Source organism: Salvelinus alpinus, chromosome 4, assembly GCF_045679555.1.
Source record: "Salvelinus alpinus chromosome 4, SLU_Salpinus.1, whole genome shotgun sequence".
NCBI classification, from domain to species: Eukaryota; Metazoa; Chordata; class Actinopteri; order Salmoniformes; family Salmonidae; genus Salvelinus; species Salvelinus alpinus.
The window spans coordinates 89,836,388-89,856,101 of NC_092089.1; the positions used below are offsets into that span (position 1 = coordinate 89,836,388).

Below are 19,714 nucleotides of genomic sequence, written 5' to 3' on the forward strand. Positions count from 1 at the left end.
TATCCTCTGGTACCTGGTCTAACTCAACATGGTCTCTACCCTCTGGTACCTGGTCTAACTCAACATGGTCTCTACCCTCCTCTGGTACCTGGTCTAACTCAACATGGTCTCTATCCTCCTCTGGTACCTGGTCTAACTCAACACGGTCTCTACCCTCCTCTGGTACCTGGTCTAACTCAACATGGTCTCTACCCTCTGGTACCTGGTCTAACTCAACATGGTCTCTACCCTCCTCTGGTACCTGGTCTAACTCAACATGGTCTCTACCCTCCTCTGGTACCTGGTCTAACTCAACATGGTCTCTATCCTCCTCTGGTACCTGGTCTAACTCAACATGGTCTCTACCCTCCTCTGGTACCTGGTCTAACTCAACTTGGTCTCTACCCTCCTCTGGTACCTGGTCTAACTCAACATGGTATTTACCCTCCTCTGGTACCTGGTCTAACTCAACATGGTCTCTACTCTCCTCTGATACCTGGTCTAACTCAACATGGTCTCTACCCTCTGGTACCTGGTCTAACTCAACATGGTCTCTACCCTCCTCTGGTACCTGGTCTAACTCAACATGGTCTCTACCCTCCTCTGGTACCTGGTCTAACTCAACATGGTCTCTACCCTCCTCTGGTACCTGGTCTAACTCAACATGGTCTCTACCCTCCTCTGGTACCTGGTCTAACTCAACATGGTCTCTACCCTCCTCTGGTACCTGGTCTAACTCAACACGGTCTTTACCCTCCTCTGGTACCTGGTCTAACTCAACATGGTCTCTACCCTCTGGTACCTGGTCTAACTCAACATGGTCTTTACCCTCTGGTACCTGGTCTAACTCAACATGGTCTCTACCCTCTGGTACCTGGTCTAACTCAACATGGTCTCTGCCCTCCTCTGGTACCTGGTCTAACTCAACACGGTCTCTACCCTTCTCTGGTACCTGGTCTAACTCAACATGGTCTCTATCCTCTGGTACCTGGTCTAACTCAACATGGTCTCTACCCTCTGGTACCTGGTCTAACTCAACATGGTCTCTACCCTCTGGTACCTGGTCTAACTCAACATGGTCTCTACCCTCCTCTGGTACCTGGTCTAACTCAACATGGTCTCTACCCTCTGGTACCTGGTCTAACTCAACATGGTCTCTACCCTCCTCTGGTACCTGGTCTAACTCAACATGGTCTCTACCCTCCTCTGGTACCTGGTCTAACTCAACATGGTCTCTATCCTCTGGTACCTGGTCTAACTCAACATGGTCTCTACCCTCTGGTACCTGGTCTAACTCAACATGGTCTCTACCCTCCTCTGGTACCTGGTCTAACTCAACATGGTCTCTACCCTCCTCTGGTACCTGGTCTAACTCAACATGGTCTCTACCCTCCTCTGGTACCTGGTCTAACTCAACTTGGTCTCTACCCTCCTCTGGTACCTGGTCTAACTCAACATGGTCTCTACCCTCTGGTACCTGGTCTAACTCAACACGGTCTCTACCCTCCTCTGGTACCTGGTCTAACTCAACATGGTCTCTACCCTCCTCTGGTACCTGGTCTAACTCAACATGGTCTCTACCCTCTGGTACCTGGTCTAACTCAACATGGTCTCTACCCTCCTCTGGTACCTGGTCTAACTCAACATGGTCTTTACCCTCCTCTGGTACCTGGTCTAACTCAACATGGTCTCTACCCTCCTCTGGTACCTGGTCTAACTCAACATGGTCTCTACCCTCCTCTGGTACCTGGTCTAACTCAACATGGTCTCTACCCTCCTCTGGTACCTGGTCTAACTCAACATGGTCTCTACCCTCTGGTACCTGGTCTAACTCAACATGGTCTTTACCCTCTGGTACCTGGTCTAACTCAACATGGTCTCTACCCTCCTCTGGTACCTGGTCTAACTCAACACGGTCTCTACCCTCCTCTGGTACCTGGTCTAACTCAACATGGTCTCTACCCTCCTCTGGTACCTGGTCTAACTCAACATGGTCTCTACCCTCTGGTACCTGGTCTAACTCAACATGGTCTCTACCCTCCTCTGATACCTGGTCTAACTCAACATGGTCTCTACCCTCCTCTGGTACCTGGTCTAACTCAACATGGTCTCTACCCTCTGGTACCTGGTCTAACTCAACATGGTCTCTACCCTCCTCTGGTACCTGGTCTAACTCAACATGGTCTCTACCCTCCTCTGGTACCTGGTCTAACTCAACATGGTCTTTACCCTCTGGTACCTGGTCTAACTCAACATGGTCTCTACCCTCTGGTACCTGGTCTAACTCAACATGGTCTCTACCCTCCTCTGGTACCTGGTCTAACTCAACATGGTCTCTACCCTCCTCTGGTACCTGGTCTAACTCAACATGGTCTCTACCCTCTGGTACCTGGTCTAACTCAACATGGTCTCTACCCTCCTCTGGTACCTGGTCTAACTCAACATGGTCTCTACCCTCCTCTGGTACCTGGTCTAACTCAACATGGTCTCTACCCTCCTCTGATACCTGGTCTAACTCAACATGGTCTCTACCCTCCTCTGGTACCTGGTCTAACTCAACATGGTCTCTACCCTCCTCTGATACCTGGTCTAACTGAACATGGTCTCTACCCTCCTCTGGTACCTGGTCTATCTCAACATGGTCTCTACCCTCTGGTACCTGGTCTAACTCAACATGGTCTCTACCCTCCTCTGGTACCTGGTCTAACTCAACACGGTCTCTACCCTCCTCTGGTACCTGGTCTAACTCAACATGGTCTCTACCCTCTGGTACCTGGTCTAACTCAACACGGTCTCTACCCTCCTCTGGTACCTGGTCTAACTCAACATGGTCTCTACCCTCCTCTGGTACCTGGTCTAACTCAACACGGTCTCTACCCTCCTCTGGTACCTGGTCTAACTCAACATGGTCTCTACCCTCCTCTGGTACCTGGTCTAACTCAACACGGTCTCTACCCTCCTCTGGTACCTGGTCTAACTCAACATGGTCTCTACCCTCTGGTACCTGGTCTAACTCAACACGGTCTCTACCCTCCTCTGGTACCTGGTCTAACTCAACATGGTCTCTACCCTCTGGTACCTGGTCTAACTCAACACGGTCTCTACCCTCCTCTGGTACCTGGTCTAACTCAACACGGTCTCTACCCTCCTCTGGTACCTGGTCTAACTCAACATGGTCTCTACCCTCCTCTGATACCTGGTCTAACTCAACATGGTCTCTACCCTCCTCTGGTACCTGGTCTAACTCAACATGGTCTCTACCCTCCTCTGGTACCTGGTCTAACTCAAAGACAAACAGCTGAGACTGATCTAGTGTCAGACTCTACATATCCAGTTGTCTGCTGCCAATGACTGGAACGAACTACAAAAATCTCTGAAACTGGAAACACTTATCTCCCTCCCTAGCTTTAAGCACCAGCTGTCAGAGCAGCTCACAGATTACTGCACTTGTACATAGCCCATCTATAATTTAGCCCAAACAACTACATCTCCCCCTACTGTATTTATTTATTTATTTTGCTCCTTTGCACCCCATTATTTATATCTCTACTTTGCACATTCTTCCACTGCAAATCTACCATTCCAGTGTTTTACTTGCTATATTGTATTCACTTCGCCACCATGGCCTTTTTTTTGCCTTTACCTCCCTTATCTCACCTCATTTGCTCACATTGTATATAGATTTTTTTTTATCTCCCATGTGTAACTCTGTGTTGTTTGTATGTGTCGAACTGCTTTGCTTTATCTTGGCCAGGTCGCAATTGTAAATGAGAACTTGTTCTCAACTGGCCTACCTGGTTAAATAAAGGTGAAATAAAGGTGAAATAAAGGTGAAATAAAGGTGAAATAAAGGTGAAATAAAGGTGAAATAAAAAATAAATAAAAAAAATTTCAGAAAACGTTACAGGATGAGAGTGGTTGGCAGCGAATTAACTTTTTTAAATGATCATGTTTCCATGGTTAATTAATGATTTTGAGAGCAATTTTTTGTAGCATGTAACATTATTATTATATATTTTTAATACATTTTACCTTTATTTAACTAGGTAAGTAAGTTAAGAACAAATTCTTATTTACAATGACGGCCTACCGGGGAACAGCGGGTTAACTGCCTTGTTCAGGGGCAGAACGACAGATGTTTACCTTGTCAGCTCGGGGACTCGGTTCTGAAACCTTTCGGTTACTGGTCCAACGCTCTAACCACTAGGTTACCTGCTGCCCCAGCTACGCACATTGGATACGTTTTCATATTTGAAAACAAGGTTCAAGTTTGGCAGATTGTATCCTCCCCCATATGATGTCTACACCTCACTGGTGATCAAGGGGCTTTATGTGTTTATCTTTCTGGTTTCACTCCTATTCTGAGTGTCATATGTATTCAATCTGAAATACAGGCTAGCTTTGGAAATGTAAAATCATCTACTCATCTCTATGATGGCACTATCAAACCTCTGAAACTACAGAAACTCACCACTCTGTCTGCGCCACAGTCAATGTGAAGTCAGTCAGTGTGTGTGTGTGTGCGCTGGACTGGATGGAGGCGAGTTGAGCCTGTGCTGTGCGCGCTGTAGGGACCAGCAGCTTTTGCAACGAAAACGAAATCCGATCCTCTGTCGAGCAGAGCAGCAGAAGGGGGTGTGGGGGAAGCAGATACAGTTAAATTGGAAAAGCTTGTGGAACGGTAACTAAAGAGCGGAGGTCTCTGACTTTTAAAAAGGTAAGGAAAGACTAAAAAGAAAAAGGGAGTGGTAAAGTTACTTTGTAACTTCCTCATAGAGCAGAAAACTATCAGTAAATGTATTTCCAACCTAAACTCTGAAGTTTTTCTTTTGGTTTTGAAAGCTAGAGAGAAGTTGAAGCGTTTTGTAACTTAGAATGTGCATTTGCCTTTATTTATCCAGGTATGTGCGGTGAAATAACGTTTATGGATGTTTTATGGACTTCCCATATTGTAACTTTTTCTCCAGTAAATGGGCATCGATTCATACTTGATGAATGTTCCACCATGTGATGCGCTAATTTAATGTAGTGGAACATTGAATCCACGCTATTTCATGGCCATATGACATCTGTGATTTCTGTCCGAAGTGTAATCTGTGGTCCCGTGTGGCTCAGTCGGTAGAGCATGGCGCTTGCAACGCCAGGGTTGTGGGTTCATTCCCCACGGGGGGACCAGGATGAATATGTATGAACTTTCCAATTTGTAAGTCGCTCTGGATAAGAGCGTCAGCTAAATGACTTAAATGTAATCTACAATATGAACATGGCAAAAACGGTTGTCTGTCATCATAGTTCAGCTTTGCACTCGTCACTTTTGGGCATTTTTATTTAACCTTTATTTAACTAGGCAAGTCAGTTAAGAACACATTCTTATTTACAATGATGGCCTAGGAAAGTGGGTTTACTGCCTTTTTCAGGGGCAGAACGACAGATTTTCAGCTTGTCAGCTCGGGGATTCGATCTTGCAACTTTTCGGTTACTGGTCCAACGCTTTAACCACTAGGATACCTACCGCCCCGTTTGAGTTTAACAGATTAACCAAATAACGGTCATTAAATTCCCAAATCCTGACCATTTATTAAATTGTAATGCGCACATATAACTCATAGTGTCCTACCATTGCACAAGGCAAACGTCAGGATATTATCTATTTTGGTCGTCAATATTTCATTATCATATCAGAATGCTCGTGATTGGTGGTTTGTGTGTTTGCGCAACTATGCGTCACCTGATAGGTGTAATGCGTCCCAAATGGCACCCTATTCGCTACATAGTCCTCTCTCTCTCTCTCCCTCACACCCCCCTCTATCACTCTAACTCTCCTTCCCCCTCTCTCTAACTCTCTGACCCCCCCCCCCCCCCCCTTCAATTAAATTTCAATTTAAAGGGTTAATTGGCATGGTAAACATATTCACATTGCCAAAACAAGTGAATTATGTAATAAACAAAAGTGCTCTCCCTTTGTGGGTTAAGTTAATTAAGGTCTAGATCCAGCCTGTAAAATCTAAAACACAGATGCAGATTATTCCTGGTCTGGTCGGCTGGCTGTAAACTGTAGTTGGAGGGATCATCATGACATTTAATGAAAGACCCACTCAGAGCCAGGAAGATCTGCCTTTAATATGAACACACTGGGAAAGCTAAGTGTGTCCCAAATGGTGCCCTATTTCCTATATAGTGCACTACTTTTCCATAGGGTTCTGGTCAAAAGTAGTGGACGACAGGTAGGGGATAGGGTGCCATGTGGAATGCGGACCCCCAAGTCAGAGTTTGGAGCCAGCTGGTTGGCTGCTTTAGTCGTTGTTGTGATTGGCTAGGACACCGTGGTTCCCATCAGTCGATGTACAGTAGCTGTCTGGATGGTCGTGGTGTGGAGAGAGGTTGAAGGTTTGCCTGTCTGGATGGTCGTGATGTGGAGAGAGGTTGAAGGTTTGCCTGTCTGGATGGTCGTGGTGTGAAGAGAGGTCGAAGGTTTGCCTGTCTGGATGGTCGTGGTGTGAAGAGAGGTCGAAGGTTTGCCTGTCTGGATGGTCGTGATGTGGAGAGAGGTTGAAGGTTTGCCTGTCTGGATGGTCGTGATGTGGAGAGAGGTTGAAGGTTTGCCTGTCTGGATGGTCGTGGTGTGGAGAGAGGTTGAAGATTTGCCTGTCTGGATGGTCGTGATGTTGAAAGTTTGCCTGTCTGGATGGTCGTGGTGTGGAGAGAGGTTGAAGGTTTGCCTGTCTGGATGGTCGTGATGTGGAGAGAGGTTGAAGGTTTGCCTGTCTGGTTGGTCATGGTGTGGAGAGAGGTTGAAGGTTTGCCTGTCTGGATGGTCGTGGTGTGGAGAGAGGTTGAAGGTTTGCCTGTCTGGATGGTCGTGATGTGGAGAGAGGTTGAAGGTTTGCCTGTCTGGATGGTCGTGATGTGGAGAGAGGTTGAAGGTTTGCCTGTCTGGATGGTCGTGATGTGGAGAGAGGTTGAAGGTTTGCCTGTCTGGATGGTCGTGATGTGGAGAGAGGTTGAAGGTTTGCCTGTCTGGATGGTCATGGTGTGGAGAGAGGTTGAAGGTTTTCCTGTCTGGATGGTCGTTTATTTGAGAGAGGTTGAAGGTTTGCCTGTTTGGATGGTCGTGGTGTGGAGAGAGGTTGAAGGTTTGCCTGTCTGGATGGTCGTGATGTGAAGAGAGGTTGAAGGTTTGCCTGTCTGGATGGTCGTGGTGTGGAGAGAGGTTGAAGGTTTGCCTGTCTGGATGGTCGTGATGTGGAGAGAGGTTGAAGGTTTGCCTGTCTGGATGGTCGTGATGTGGAGAGAGGTTGAAGGTTTGCCTGTCTGGATGGTCGTGATGTGGAGAGAGGTTGAGGGTTTGCCTGTCTGGATGGTCATGGTGTGGAGAGAGGTTGAAGGTTTTCCTGTCTGGATGGTCGTTTATTGGAGAGAGGTTGAAGGTTTGCCTGTTTGGATGGTCGTGGTGTGGAGAGAGGTTGAAGGTTTGCCTGTCTGGATGGTCATGATGTGGAGAGAGGTTGAAGGTTTGCCTGTCTGGATGGTCGTGATGTGGAGAGAGGTTGAAGGTTTGCCTGTCTGGATGGTCGTGATGTGGAGAGAGGTTGAAGGTTTGCCTGTCTGGATGGTCGTGATGTGGAGAGAGGTCGAAGGTTTGCCTGTCTGGATGGTCGTGATGTGGAGAGAGGTCGAAGGTTTGCCTGTCTGGATGGTCGTGGTGTGGAGAGAGGTTGAAGGTTTGCTGCGGTGCCAGCTGTGTCAGGGGTGTTGTTTTAATAGTGAATCACAGTCACTGATGGTGATGGCGGAGTTGGATCTGTATTCCAGTGAATCACAGTCGGTGATGGTGATGGCGGAGTTGGATCTGTATTCCAGTGAATCACAGTCGGTGATGGTGATGGCGGAGTTGGATCTGTATTCCAGTGAATCACAGGCAGAAGCACAGTTCGAGATCTTCACCTACTAAAACCAGGATCTCAGGAATGGAAAACAGAATAGACATGGTATGTGTATGTATAACCCGGGAAGATACGTGATTACAATAGTCAGTGAGGGATTGTTTGTGATTGGCTGTCGTAGCGATTGATCAGAATAACACACACACACAATATACATTCCCTCACATTCCAGTCAGTGAATGCATGAAAAGCCTCAAGGAGGGATATTTTAGAGCAGTATTCCAGCCTCAGTGCAAAGACATTTCCAACTTTCCTCCAGGATACTGGTGATGGAGAGGTACATAGACCTGTGGCTGAAATGGAGAGGTACATAGAGCTATGGATGAAATGGAGAGGTACATAGACCTGTGGCTGAAATGGAGAGGTACATAGAGCTATGGATGAAATGGAGAGGTACATAGACCTGTGGCTGAAATGGAGAGGTACATAGACCTGTGGCTGAAATGGAGAGGTACATAGAGCTATGGATGAAATGGAGAGGTACATAGACCTGTGGCTGAAATGGAGAGGTACATAGAGCTATGGATGAAATGGAGAGGTACATAGACCTGTGGCTGAAATGGAGAGGTACATAGACCTGTGGATGAAATGGTTTATGATTAATAAAGAGTTGATCTACAGCCTTGAAGACGTTATAAAGTCATGCCTGAGACTCAGAGACTGACTGAGGCAGTGATTTAGTCCCAAATAGAACCCTATTCCCTATCATAATCCTTACACAGTGCCCCATAGGGCTCTGTTGAAAGTAGAGCGCTATGTAGGGAATAGGGTGCCATTTGGGAACGCTGACAGGGAATGTTCTGGGCTGCTGAGGAATGCTTGGTGAGGGACCAGATGGTAGAGAGGAAATACTTTCTCCTGCTCTGAACGGAGCTCTTAAACTCGGACAATGAACCAAGCCTCCATTTTCAACAGAAACACTGTTTTTTAAAATCTTTTTTTTTAAATCATATTGTCTAAATAATGAGCCACAGTGCCAAGTCGTCATAGTCAACATATTATATTACTGAAAAATAGTTGATTTGTCTGAAATGCCTTCCTCATTGCTAAACCTGAACCTTAAATGCCCAATACAGCCGTTTTTATCTGAGTAAAACATTATTAAGTACCTTAATGTGTTTGTTTTCAAAAGAATTGGCAAAAAGGAACAAAAATAGCTTCTTAGCAAAGAGAAATTTTGCGAGGAGTGGTCTGAGAGGGGAGGGTAAAACTTAACACTAGCTTTTATTGGCAGAGAGGTTTGAAACTCTTTCTTATTGGTCTATAAACTCATTTACAGCATGGTGATGTCACCATGGAAAGCCCAAAGCTTCATTCCATCAAAACAGGGTGAAATTTCAGGCAGTTTTACACTAAAAGGGCATTATCATAATTTTCACAATTTCACAGTATTATTCCAACCTCATAGTGTGGAAATATATATATATATTATATATATAAATAAATAAATATATATATAAAACAGGAAAATCACGTTTTTGACTGCACTGGGATTGTAGCCCTTTCCTGAAACCAAATGATCTAGTGTCCTTATGGGTGGAATGTTAATTTATTTTTAACTCAGAAAATCCAGCGTTTTGTGTCAAACAGTTTTGTTATATTTCAGTCCTCTGTGATGTATATAAAGTGTAATATTGGGATGCAAACTCAAAATGTAATACATTTCATCTCTATATCTGACATGCTCCAGGTGTCTTCTTTTTTTAAGCCCATAACCATGTGTGCGAGGTGTATACTTTTTGTTTCAAAGTAGATTTGTTTAAGACTACCCAGAACCACTCTGTGTGACCCTGATTTAGCCCACTGCAGTAAAAGGTTCAACCTAAGACCTGTAGTATTTGTTCAACTTTTGTCGAGCAGGATGTTCTCTTTTGTGAAAGTGTTTGTTTGAACATTTTCTCTAACTGTCCACAGTCTAGTCTGAGCTACGTCTTACCAGTGGCAGTCTGAACAGTGAAACACCAAACCAGTCCGTGAACTAACTAACTAACTAACTAACTAACTAACTAACTAACTAACTAACTAACTCGATAACTAACTAACTAACTAACTAACTAGATAACTAACTAAGTAACTAGATAACTAACCAACCAACCAGATAACCAGCTAACTAACTAGATAACCAACTAACTAGATAACCAACTAACTAGATAACCAACTAACTAGATAACCAACTAACTAGATAACCAACCAACCAACCAGCTAACTAGCTAAGTAGCTAAGTAGCTTTCTATCTATCTATCTATCTATCTATCTATCTATCTATCTATCTATCTATCTATCTATCTATCTATCTATCTATCTATCTATCTATCTATCTATCTATCTATCTAACTAACTAACTAACTAACTAACTAACTAACTAACTAACTAACTAACTAACTAACTAACTAACTAACTCCCTCCCACCACATTTGGTTGGAGGGATTACACAGTACAGCACCAGGTAACGATAACCATATGTAGCCGAAACAATTATGTGGCTTTTTAAATAGTACAGCTACACTGCCCTCAGAATGTTTTCAAACCCCTTGACTTTTCCCACATGTTGTTGTGTTAAAGTCTGAATTTAAAATGAATTAAATTGAGATTTTGTGTCACTGGCCTACACACAATACCCCGTCATGTCAAAGTGGAATTATGTTTTTTGTAATTTCTACAAATTATTAAAAAAGGAAACGTTGAAATTTCTTGAGTCAATCAGTATTCAACCCTAAATAAGTTCAGGAGTAAAAATGTGCTTAACAAGTCACATAATAAGCTGCATGGACTCACTCTGTGTGCAATAATAGTGATTAACATGATTTTTGAATGACTACCTCATCTCTGTACCCCACACATACAATGATCTGTTAAGGCCCTCAGTCGAGCAGTGAATTTCAAACACAGATTCAACCAGAAAAACCATGGACATGTTATAGTGCCTCACAAAGAAACTCACCTATTGGTAGATTTAAAAAAAATATATGAAAAAAAAGCTTTACAAATATCTCTTTGAGCATGGTGAAGTGCATGGTGGCTGCATCGTGTTATGGGTATGCTTGTCATTGGCAAGGAATAGGGAGTTTACTTTAGGATAAAAAACGTAATAGAGCTAAGCAGCTGCAAAATCTTAGAGACTTTCCAACAGACACTGGGAGACAAATTCACCTTTCAGCGGGACATTAACCTTAAACACAAGGCCAAATATACACTGGAGTTGCTTATCAAGATGACATTGAATGTTCCTGAGTGGCCTAGTTACTGTTTTGACTTAAATCGGCTTGAAAATAGCTGTCTAGCAATGATCAATAACCAACTTGACAGAGATTGAAGAATTTAGAAAATAATAATGTTCAAATATTGTACAATCCAGGTGTGCAAAACTCTTAGAGACTTACAATGGTATATTCTAACATGCAATGACTCAGCAGTGTTAATACTTATGTAAATTAGATATTTTTTGTATTTCATTTTCAGTAAATTTGAAAAAGACTAAAAAAAAATGTTTTCACTTTGTCATTATGGGGTTTTATGTGTAGATAGGTGAGGGGGAAAAATGTTATCCATTATGAATTCAGGCTGTAACACAACTAAATGTGGAATAAGTGAATTTATGTCACTGTCTCCTCAGACTTGTTAAGACCTTGTCCTCGTTGGTTCACATTAGTTTGAACATTTACAAGCTTATTGTTGAGGGAACGCTTTCAACGGAGGTGTTCAAATGGTTTATTTTGTTTTCTGTAAAAGATGGTAGCTAACTAACACAAGTCCTCAGTCTGTTCTGGGGTTATGAGTTCAATGAATTTGTCCAAGCTTTTGATGTCATCAAATAACAATCTTGATTTATCTTTCTCTCTCTCCCCTCTCCTCCATCACTCTATGACTCCTTCTCTCTCCTCTCTCTCTTCCTGCATCCCTCTCTCCCCCTCTTCTCTCTCTTCCTGCATCCCTCTCTCCCCTCCTCCATCACTCCTCTATCCTTCTCTCTCTCTTCCTGCATCCCTCTCTCCCCCTCCTCTCTGTTACTTTCCCTTCCTCTATCTCCCACCCTCCGCCCAGACCTGACACGTAGTGCCAGCCTATCAGAGAAGGAGTTGAAGGAGGCGAGGGTGAGGTCACAGATCATCGCTGCCCAGCTGACCGTCCCGTCTGGCTGCTCCAACTCCCGCGGAGTCCAGCTCTTCAACCGCCGCCAGCAGAGGGTCAACGCCTTCACGCTAGAGAGCTGCGGGGAAAGAACAAGGGAAGAGGAGCGAGAGGCGAGAGACGGAGATACCAGGAACAACAACCTGACATGGGAAGGAGAGAGAGGGGGACCTAGTGAGGGGAAAGAGAAAGACATACAACTGAACTGGAAGAACAGCGTTGGAACAAAACAACCACTCTGGTCGCCACCCTCTGGAAGTGAGGTCACCGGAAGTGACATCATGAAGGACCCAGGTGACGAGCACATCTACGAGGAAGTGGAAACTGTGACACAGGAGAGACACTTCCAGCCGGTGAACGAGAGACAAGGGGAGGAGGAAGAGAGGAGTGGAGAGAGAGAAAGAGAGGAGATATACGAGGATATTGAGGGTGAAGTGAAGGAAGAGATTATACCAGTAAATGACAACAACACCGGTCCAGTCAGAGAGGAAGTGGGGATGAATAGGGGCTCATACCCCACAGCTCCCTCTGAGACCCGTAATGGCTTCCACAGCACCCAGGGCTCTGATGGAGAGATCCAAAATGGAGGCCGAGTTTCTATGTCCCTGTCCAGACAGGCCCCCACCATCGTCAACCGGACAGCCAGACCCTTCTTCTCTCCACCCACCATACAGCCCAAGTCCCCAGAGGCAAGGAGTCCCTTCATGGATAACAACATACCTCCAGCCCCCTCCTATCCTACCCCAACTCTTCCCCCAGCTTCCTCAGACTCCACTCACCCTCTCCCACCTTTCACTGCCACTCGCCCCGTAGCCTTCTCCCCTCCTCCCCCTCCTCCCTCCTACCCCATGCCTCCTCTCCCAGCCTTCCCCATCCATCCTCCTCCTCCCTCCCAGTCTCTCTCCAGTCCTCCCCCTATGTCTACTGTCATGTTCCCTAGGTCTACACCCGTCCCCCAGTACAACCCTCCTTCTACAGCTGCTTCTGTTGCCCAGTATCGACCCCCCAACCCTCCTGTCACCCACAACACCCCTCCTCCAAGTTCCCCTAGACCCAACACCTTTGTCCCCTTCACCCCTCAGCCTATTGGTCAACAGAACCAGCAGCAGCCAATCAAAACGGGCATCCTGGAGGAAGGGGCGGCGGCCATCAGACGATCGTCGACGGCCAGGAAGTCCATGTTCACCTTTAAGGAGAAGCCTGTCATGGCACCCAACCCTGAACTCCTCTCTCTGGTCCAGGGGAACGATGACAGGAAGAAGCACGGCCTCCGCTCCGTTCCCGACCCAGCCCCAGAGGAGGAGCTGCTGGCTCTGGGGGCCGAGGCCTCTAACTTCCTAGCCAGGGAGGAGGTGAAGGCCGAGGCTGCCAAAGTGCCGGAGTGGTCCTCCTGTCTCAAGAGCTCCAGGACCAGGGAGCCCAGGGGGCAGCACCAGCCAGAGCAGACCCTGACCAACGCATCAGGGAAGGGGGCCGAGCTGTTCGCTAAGCGCCAGTCCAGGATGGAGAAGTACGTAGTGGAGAACCAGAATGTCTCCGGTGGTGGAGGTGGTCAGATGAGGTCGCCGTCTCCCACCACGTCTCTGCCGCCATCTTGGATCTATCCATCTAATATGCCTGGCCGGGTCAAAGCTATCGCTAACAACACTGACCTCAGCGCCAGGCTGACCCGGACCCTCCAGACCCCTCAGCCCGCGAACAGGAGGCCCAGCCAGCAGGCTCCAACTCCGGCCCCGGTCCCCGAGGAACCACCCCTGGAGAACGGCTGCACCAAGATAGAGATGGACCTCTCCAGGCACAAGCCCTACCAGCTCAACTCCTCCCTGTTCATCTTCAACCCAGTCCAGGACTCTACCAGCACCCTGCTGAGCGCTCTGCCCCGAGGGGCCCCTCCACCACCCAAACCCCTGGTCTCATCTGAGGCCTACTCCAGGCAGGCCTCCCTGCCCTCCTCCAACCCTCCATCACACAATTACAACAGCCTGCCCCGCTTCAGACCTACCCTGTCCCCCTCACTTCAGCCCCCATCAGGAGGAATTGGAGGTGGGGATTACTATCCTTCACAACACGGGGGGACTCCACAGCTGAGGGACCCCAGGATCACCTCTCCTGTCTCTGCCTTCTCTCCGGAGAGAGTGGCCTCTCCTCGGTCGAGCGTCCAGGCACCCAGACCCACCTTCTCTACCAAGAGGGCAGGGATCGAACCCCAGGTGTGGAGGCCTTCTTTCTTCTTCTACTGATAGATCTACTCTGTTTCTACTCTGCTTCTACTCTGAACTGTGTTAACACAACCAAAGTACAACAGATAGACAGACAGAAAGAGCCTTATTTTACTCTATTGCACACGATACTACAGATACTAGATACTACAGGGTTAGACGTCACTGTTGACGTTACTTTACAGTACAAAGCTCAACATATATTATTTGTCTACACCTAAAGCCACACATTTTGTTGGAGCTCCTTGTGGAATCTTGATTTCATGGTTTTGCCGCTTCATTAGTGGTTAAAGAAAACAAGTTTGCTATGCAACTGACAAACACGCTATAGAGCCAGAGATCAAATCCCAGAAAAAGGGAACATTATTTAATGTCAGTTAACAGGGGAATATTTGCCAAATAGTACAATATATAAAAACCACTGACTGTACTTCTGTCAGCTCCTAAAGAACTTTGGGGCGAGATATCGGGTTCACACTTTTTCCAGTGTTTTTCCCCCTTCAAGTCTCCAGAAAGACTTGATACAAAGAGAAAGAGAAAGGAAGAGAGAGAGAGAAGAGAGAGGAAGAGAATAGCAGAGAGAGAAGAGAGAGAGAATAGCAGAGACCAACAAAGAAAACAAGATACACAAAGCCCTTTAACAGATGCTCTGGCGTCTATTTTATGATCTATGATTTGTAATTTAATACGAGTTTACAGACATGAAAGTATCATGCAGGGAACTCCCTTTAACGTCTCTGTTTCTAATATAGACTGACTGCTGTTTGAAATGGCACCCTATTCCCTGTATAGTACACTACTTTTGACCAGGGCCCATAGGGCGCAGGTCAAAAGTAGTGCACTGTATAGGACATAGGGTGCCATTTGGGATGCAGATTTGACTTCTGATTCTCAGTTTCTCTGCCTTTAGACGAGAACTACCAAATTATATACTACTATTAACGTCCCGTGAGCCCTGGCTCTGAGGCCATTGATGTCAGTCATTTACACACTGCACTGCTGCATGCCATTTGACGTAATGTATCTTAAATGTTTTTTACGACTTGACTGAGCAATAATTTCAGGTGAAGTGTTTATACATAGAATGAAAATATAACTCGTGAGTGTTTTCAGATTTACGATGTTGATTACTAAACCAAATAGGGGAGCCTCAAAACATACAAGTGTTTGGAGCTAGTGGACAATAATAATAATTATAGCTTCCTCGTTTCTCTTATCTCTGATGCACTCATTTCTGATTCATAGAACAACAATATAGAATAAAAATATGTTTTCAGATGTATAATGTTGATCACTAAACCAGCTAGCTGACAACAAGGACTTTGGTTTTTCTGTTTCTCTATTCTTTTATGCGCTGATTTCTGTTTTCCCAATTCTGTATCTAGAAACTTCTCTTTTTCTGTTGAACTGTTTCTTCTTCTCTCCTGATTAAACCTTTATCCTTTGTTTTCCTGGAACCTTCTTTCTTTTGTTTGTCTTTTTACCTAACCTGTCTTCTGTTTCTTCTATCCTGATGTTTTCCACTCATCTACCTTTACAGGACCCATAATCATAACCAGAATCATTTTCTATTCCCATAGTTTACTGAAGCATATAGTACATTGATCTAAATGTATATCTCTGCAGGAAAACATTTGAAAGCAGTCAATAGACACGACACAAATGCATATTCTTAAAAGCTACCACCCAGTTTAAAACTCAAAGAGCCGGCAGAGGACACACCAGATAAATACATCAAAGAAAAACCAACAGCCAGACTTTTTTTTAAAAGAAGTAACCGTTTTAAAAGATTCTCTCTGAAGGTAACGGAAACACCATGTACAATATGAGCGATCACACTGCATTCCACAACCTGTTTCTTTGTGAAGGAAGGGTCTAGCCCCCCCAGAGTTAAAAGCATTCAGACAAATGGTATGACCCATGGCCCCTACCTTCAAAAGAATGGTATGACCCATTGGCCTTTCTTGTCCAGCATGAAAACACTCTAGGCTCAAGGTACTGGTTACCCTTAGGGCCTAAGTAGGTGCAGACTTGTCACATGCTTCGTAGACAACAGATGCAGACTAACAGTGACATGCTTACTGACGGGCCCTTCCCAACAATGCAGAGTTAAATATAAGATGAAATAAAAATAACATGGCTATGTACAGGAAGTAGAAAATAACATGGCTATATACAGGAAGTAGAAAATAACATGACTATATACAGGAAGTAGAAAATGACATGGCTATATACAGGAAGTAGAACATAACATGGCTATATAGACGAAGTAGAAATTGACATGGCTATATAGACGAAGTAGAAAATAACATGGCTATATACAGGAAGTAGAAAATAACATGGCTATATACAGGGAGTAGAAAAAAACATGGCTATATACAGGGAGTAGAAAATAACATGGCTATATACAGGAAGTAGAAAATAACATGGCTATATACAGGAAGTAGAAAATAACATGGCTATATAGAGGGAGTAGAAAATAACATGGCTATATACAGGAAGTAGAAAATAACATGGCTATATACAGGAAGTAGAAAATAACATGGCTATATACAGGAAGTAGAAAATAACATGGCTATATACAAGAAGTAGAAAATAACATGGCTATATACAGGAAGTAGAAAATAACATGGCTATATACAGGAAGTAGAAATAACATGGCTATATACAGGAAGTACAAATAACATGGCTATATACAGGGAGTAGAAAATATCATGGCTATATACAGGAAGTAGAAATAACATGGCTATATACAGGGAGTAGAAAATAACATGGCTATATACAGGAAGTAGAAAATAACATAGCTATATACAGGAAGTAGAAAATAACATGGCTATATACAGGGAGTACCAGTACCGAGAAATGTGCAGGGGTACGAGGTAATTGAGGTAGCTATGTACTGTATATATGAGTAAGGGTAAAGTGACTAGCAACAGCGTGTGTGGTGAGTGTGAAAGTGTGTGTGTGTGTGTGTGGCGTCAGTACGCATGTGTGTGCATGTTATGTGAGTGTGGGCGCATGTGGTTTGTGTGTGTGTGTTGTGGTGTGTGTGTGCGTGTGTGTGTTGGGGTTGTCGGTGTAAGTATGTGTGAGTCTGTGGGTAGAGTCCAGTGTGTGTGTGCATAGAGTCAGTGCAAGAGAGTTGGTGCAAATGGGTCAATGCAGGTAGTCTGGGACGGATAGCCATTTGATTAACAATTCAGCAGTCTTGTTAAGCCGTCTTATGGCTTGGGGGTAGAAGCTGTTCAGGGTCCTGTTGGTTCCAGACGTGGCGCATCGGTACCGCTTGCCGTGCAGTAGCAGAGAGAACATTGTATGGCTTGGGTGGCTGGAGTCTTTCACAGTTTTTTGGACCTTCCTCTGACACCGCCTGGTATAGAGGTCCTGGATGGCAGGGAGCTCAGCCCCAGTGATGTACTGGGCCGTACGCGCTACCCTCTGTTGTGCCTTGCGGTCGCATGCCAAGCAGTTGCCATACCAAGCAGTTGCCATACCAAGCAGTTGCCATACCAAGCAGTTGCCATACCAAGCAGTTGCCATACCAAGCAGTTGCCATACCAAGCAGTTGCCATACCAAGCAGTTGCCATACCAAGCGGTTGCCATACCAAGCGGTTGCCATGCCAAGCGGTTGCCATACCAAGCGGTTGCCATACCAAGCGGTTGCCATACCAAGCGGTTGCCATACCAAGCGGTTGCCATACCAAGCGGTTGCCATACCAAGCGGTTGCCATACCAAGCGGTTGCCATACCAAGCAGTTGCCATACCAAGCAGTTGCCGTACCAAGCAGTTGCCATACCAAGCAGTTGCCATACCAAGCAGTTGCCATACCAAGCAGTTGCCATACCAAGCAGTTGCCATACCAAGCAGTTGCCATACCAAGCAGTTGCCATACCAGGCGGTGATGCAGCCAGTCAAGATGTTCTCGATGGTGCAGCTGTAGATTTTTTTGAGGATCTGAGGGCCCATGCCAAATCTTTTCAGACTCCTGAAGGGGAAGAGGCGTTGTCGTGCCCTCTTCACAACTGTGTTGGTGTGTTTGGACGTTGATATATCCTTAGTGATGTGGACACAGAGGAACTTGAAGCTCTTCGACCCGCTCCACTGCAGTCACGTGGATGTGAATTGGGGGCGACGCTCGCCCCCCTTATTACTGTAGTCCACAATCAGCTCTTTTGTCTTACTGACGTTGAGGGAGAGGTTGTTGTCCTGCCACCACACTGCCAGGTCTCTGACCTCCTCCCTATAGGCAGTCTTATTATCGTTTACCACCATTGTGCAATTTTCCCTCGAAGAAAAATACACGTTCTAGTTTACCCCATTAGTTAACACTATCAATGTTTTCCTCTACTGGGCGAAATGCCAATATTAGCCACTTTCAATGCAACATACTGAAACAAAATGAACTATGCAAGACTTTTAGTATGTAAGAGATTATTTTTTTTGCACTGCAGTAGGATTATATTGCATTGACAGGAATGACTCAGCCCGTACTCTACAGACCTGTGCGGCATTACCAATCAGAGCTGCAGTATCCCTATATGCAAATCGACCATTGACATATATGGATCTGTGCCATTCCTTAGAACTGGACTGTGTTTACAGCATGAGCGATTGTGAGTAGATGCATTTTGTTGTGAGTAGATGCACTCATCAAAGTAAGAGCTGTATGTAGCCACATGTGAACATTTTGTTCAGATCCTTTGCTACTTAGTGAGTTATTAGCACAGTTATAAATCATTTGTAGTCAGCAGTGGGGGAGTGGTTGCTTCCTACAAGAGCACAAAACGTGTACATTTCTAGCCATCTTTGAAAAGAAAGTCAGGTAAGGAGCATTTCTTCTGTCTTAATTGGGCAGTGTTGTATTTTGAGACAGAATAAGCTAAGTAGCCATTAGGCAGAGGGTAGCATCATTTGTCTGATTCTCTGTAATAATGGTATGGGAATAATAATAAACTTTATTTTGTGAAGTGGTTTCTTGCATCAAACAACAACATTTTCAGTCACATCCTTGTCTGAAGGACAAGTGGATAAACAGGTTAATTTTAAGCCCTGCATATTTTTTCAAAAACTCAACAACAACAAAAAACACTGAATGTAGGCTTACATTGAACACCACACACAGGCTGAATGATAGAACAGCATGTTAAAATATGTTAAATGTTAAAATATTATGGGATGCATTTTCACCGTTGTTTTTGATGGTAGGCCACTCTGGTAGGCCTACATTATGACCAAATAGCCACAGTAGCCTACTTGACCACTGTTATAACTGTAACTTAAAGTGGGTACAACCTCAGTGTTTACAATAAAAGTATGCCAGAAGTTGCACAGACTTTTCACAACGTTGAAGTTTGCTCTCAGCAGACCTGAAATTTGCTCAGTGCCGAAACAAATGTTCAGGGAACGTTGCCGTCGTGTCGTCAGCAAACTTAATGATGGTGTT

At 45.0% G+C, this 19,714-nt stretch overlaps 1 protein-coding gene across 4 annotated transcripts in view; it reads left to right on the top strand.

Moving 5' to 3' along the window:
* Positions 1 to 19,714, top strand: part of LOC139574657 (synaptopodin-like) — a 63,765-nt gene that overhangs the window by 37,391 nt on the left and 6,660 nt on the right. For 3 of the 4 annotated variants that reach the window (XM_071399420.1, XM_071399421.1, XM_071399422.1), the window contains exon 3: positions 11,964 to 14,260. In XM_071399420.1, coding sequence (XP_071255521.1) covers positions 11,964 to 14,260 — 2,297 coding nt within the window. Of the gene's footprint in view, positions 1 to 4,085; positions 4,697 to 11,963; positions 14,261 to 19,714 lie in introns of those variants that run through there. The other variant, XM_071399424.1, reaches the window with a different exon arrangement.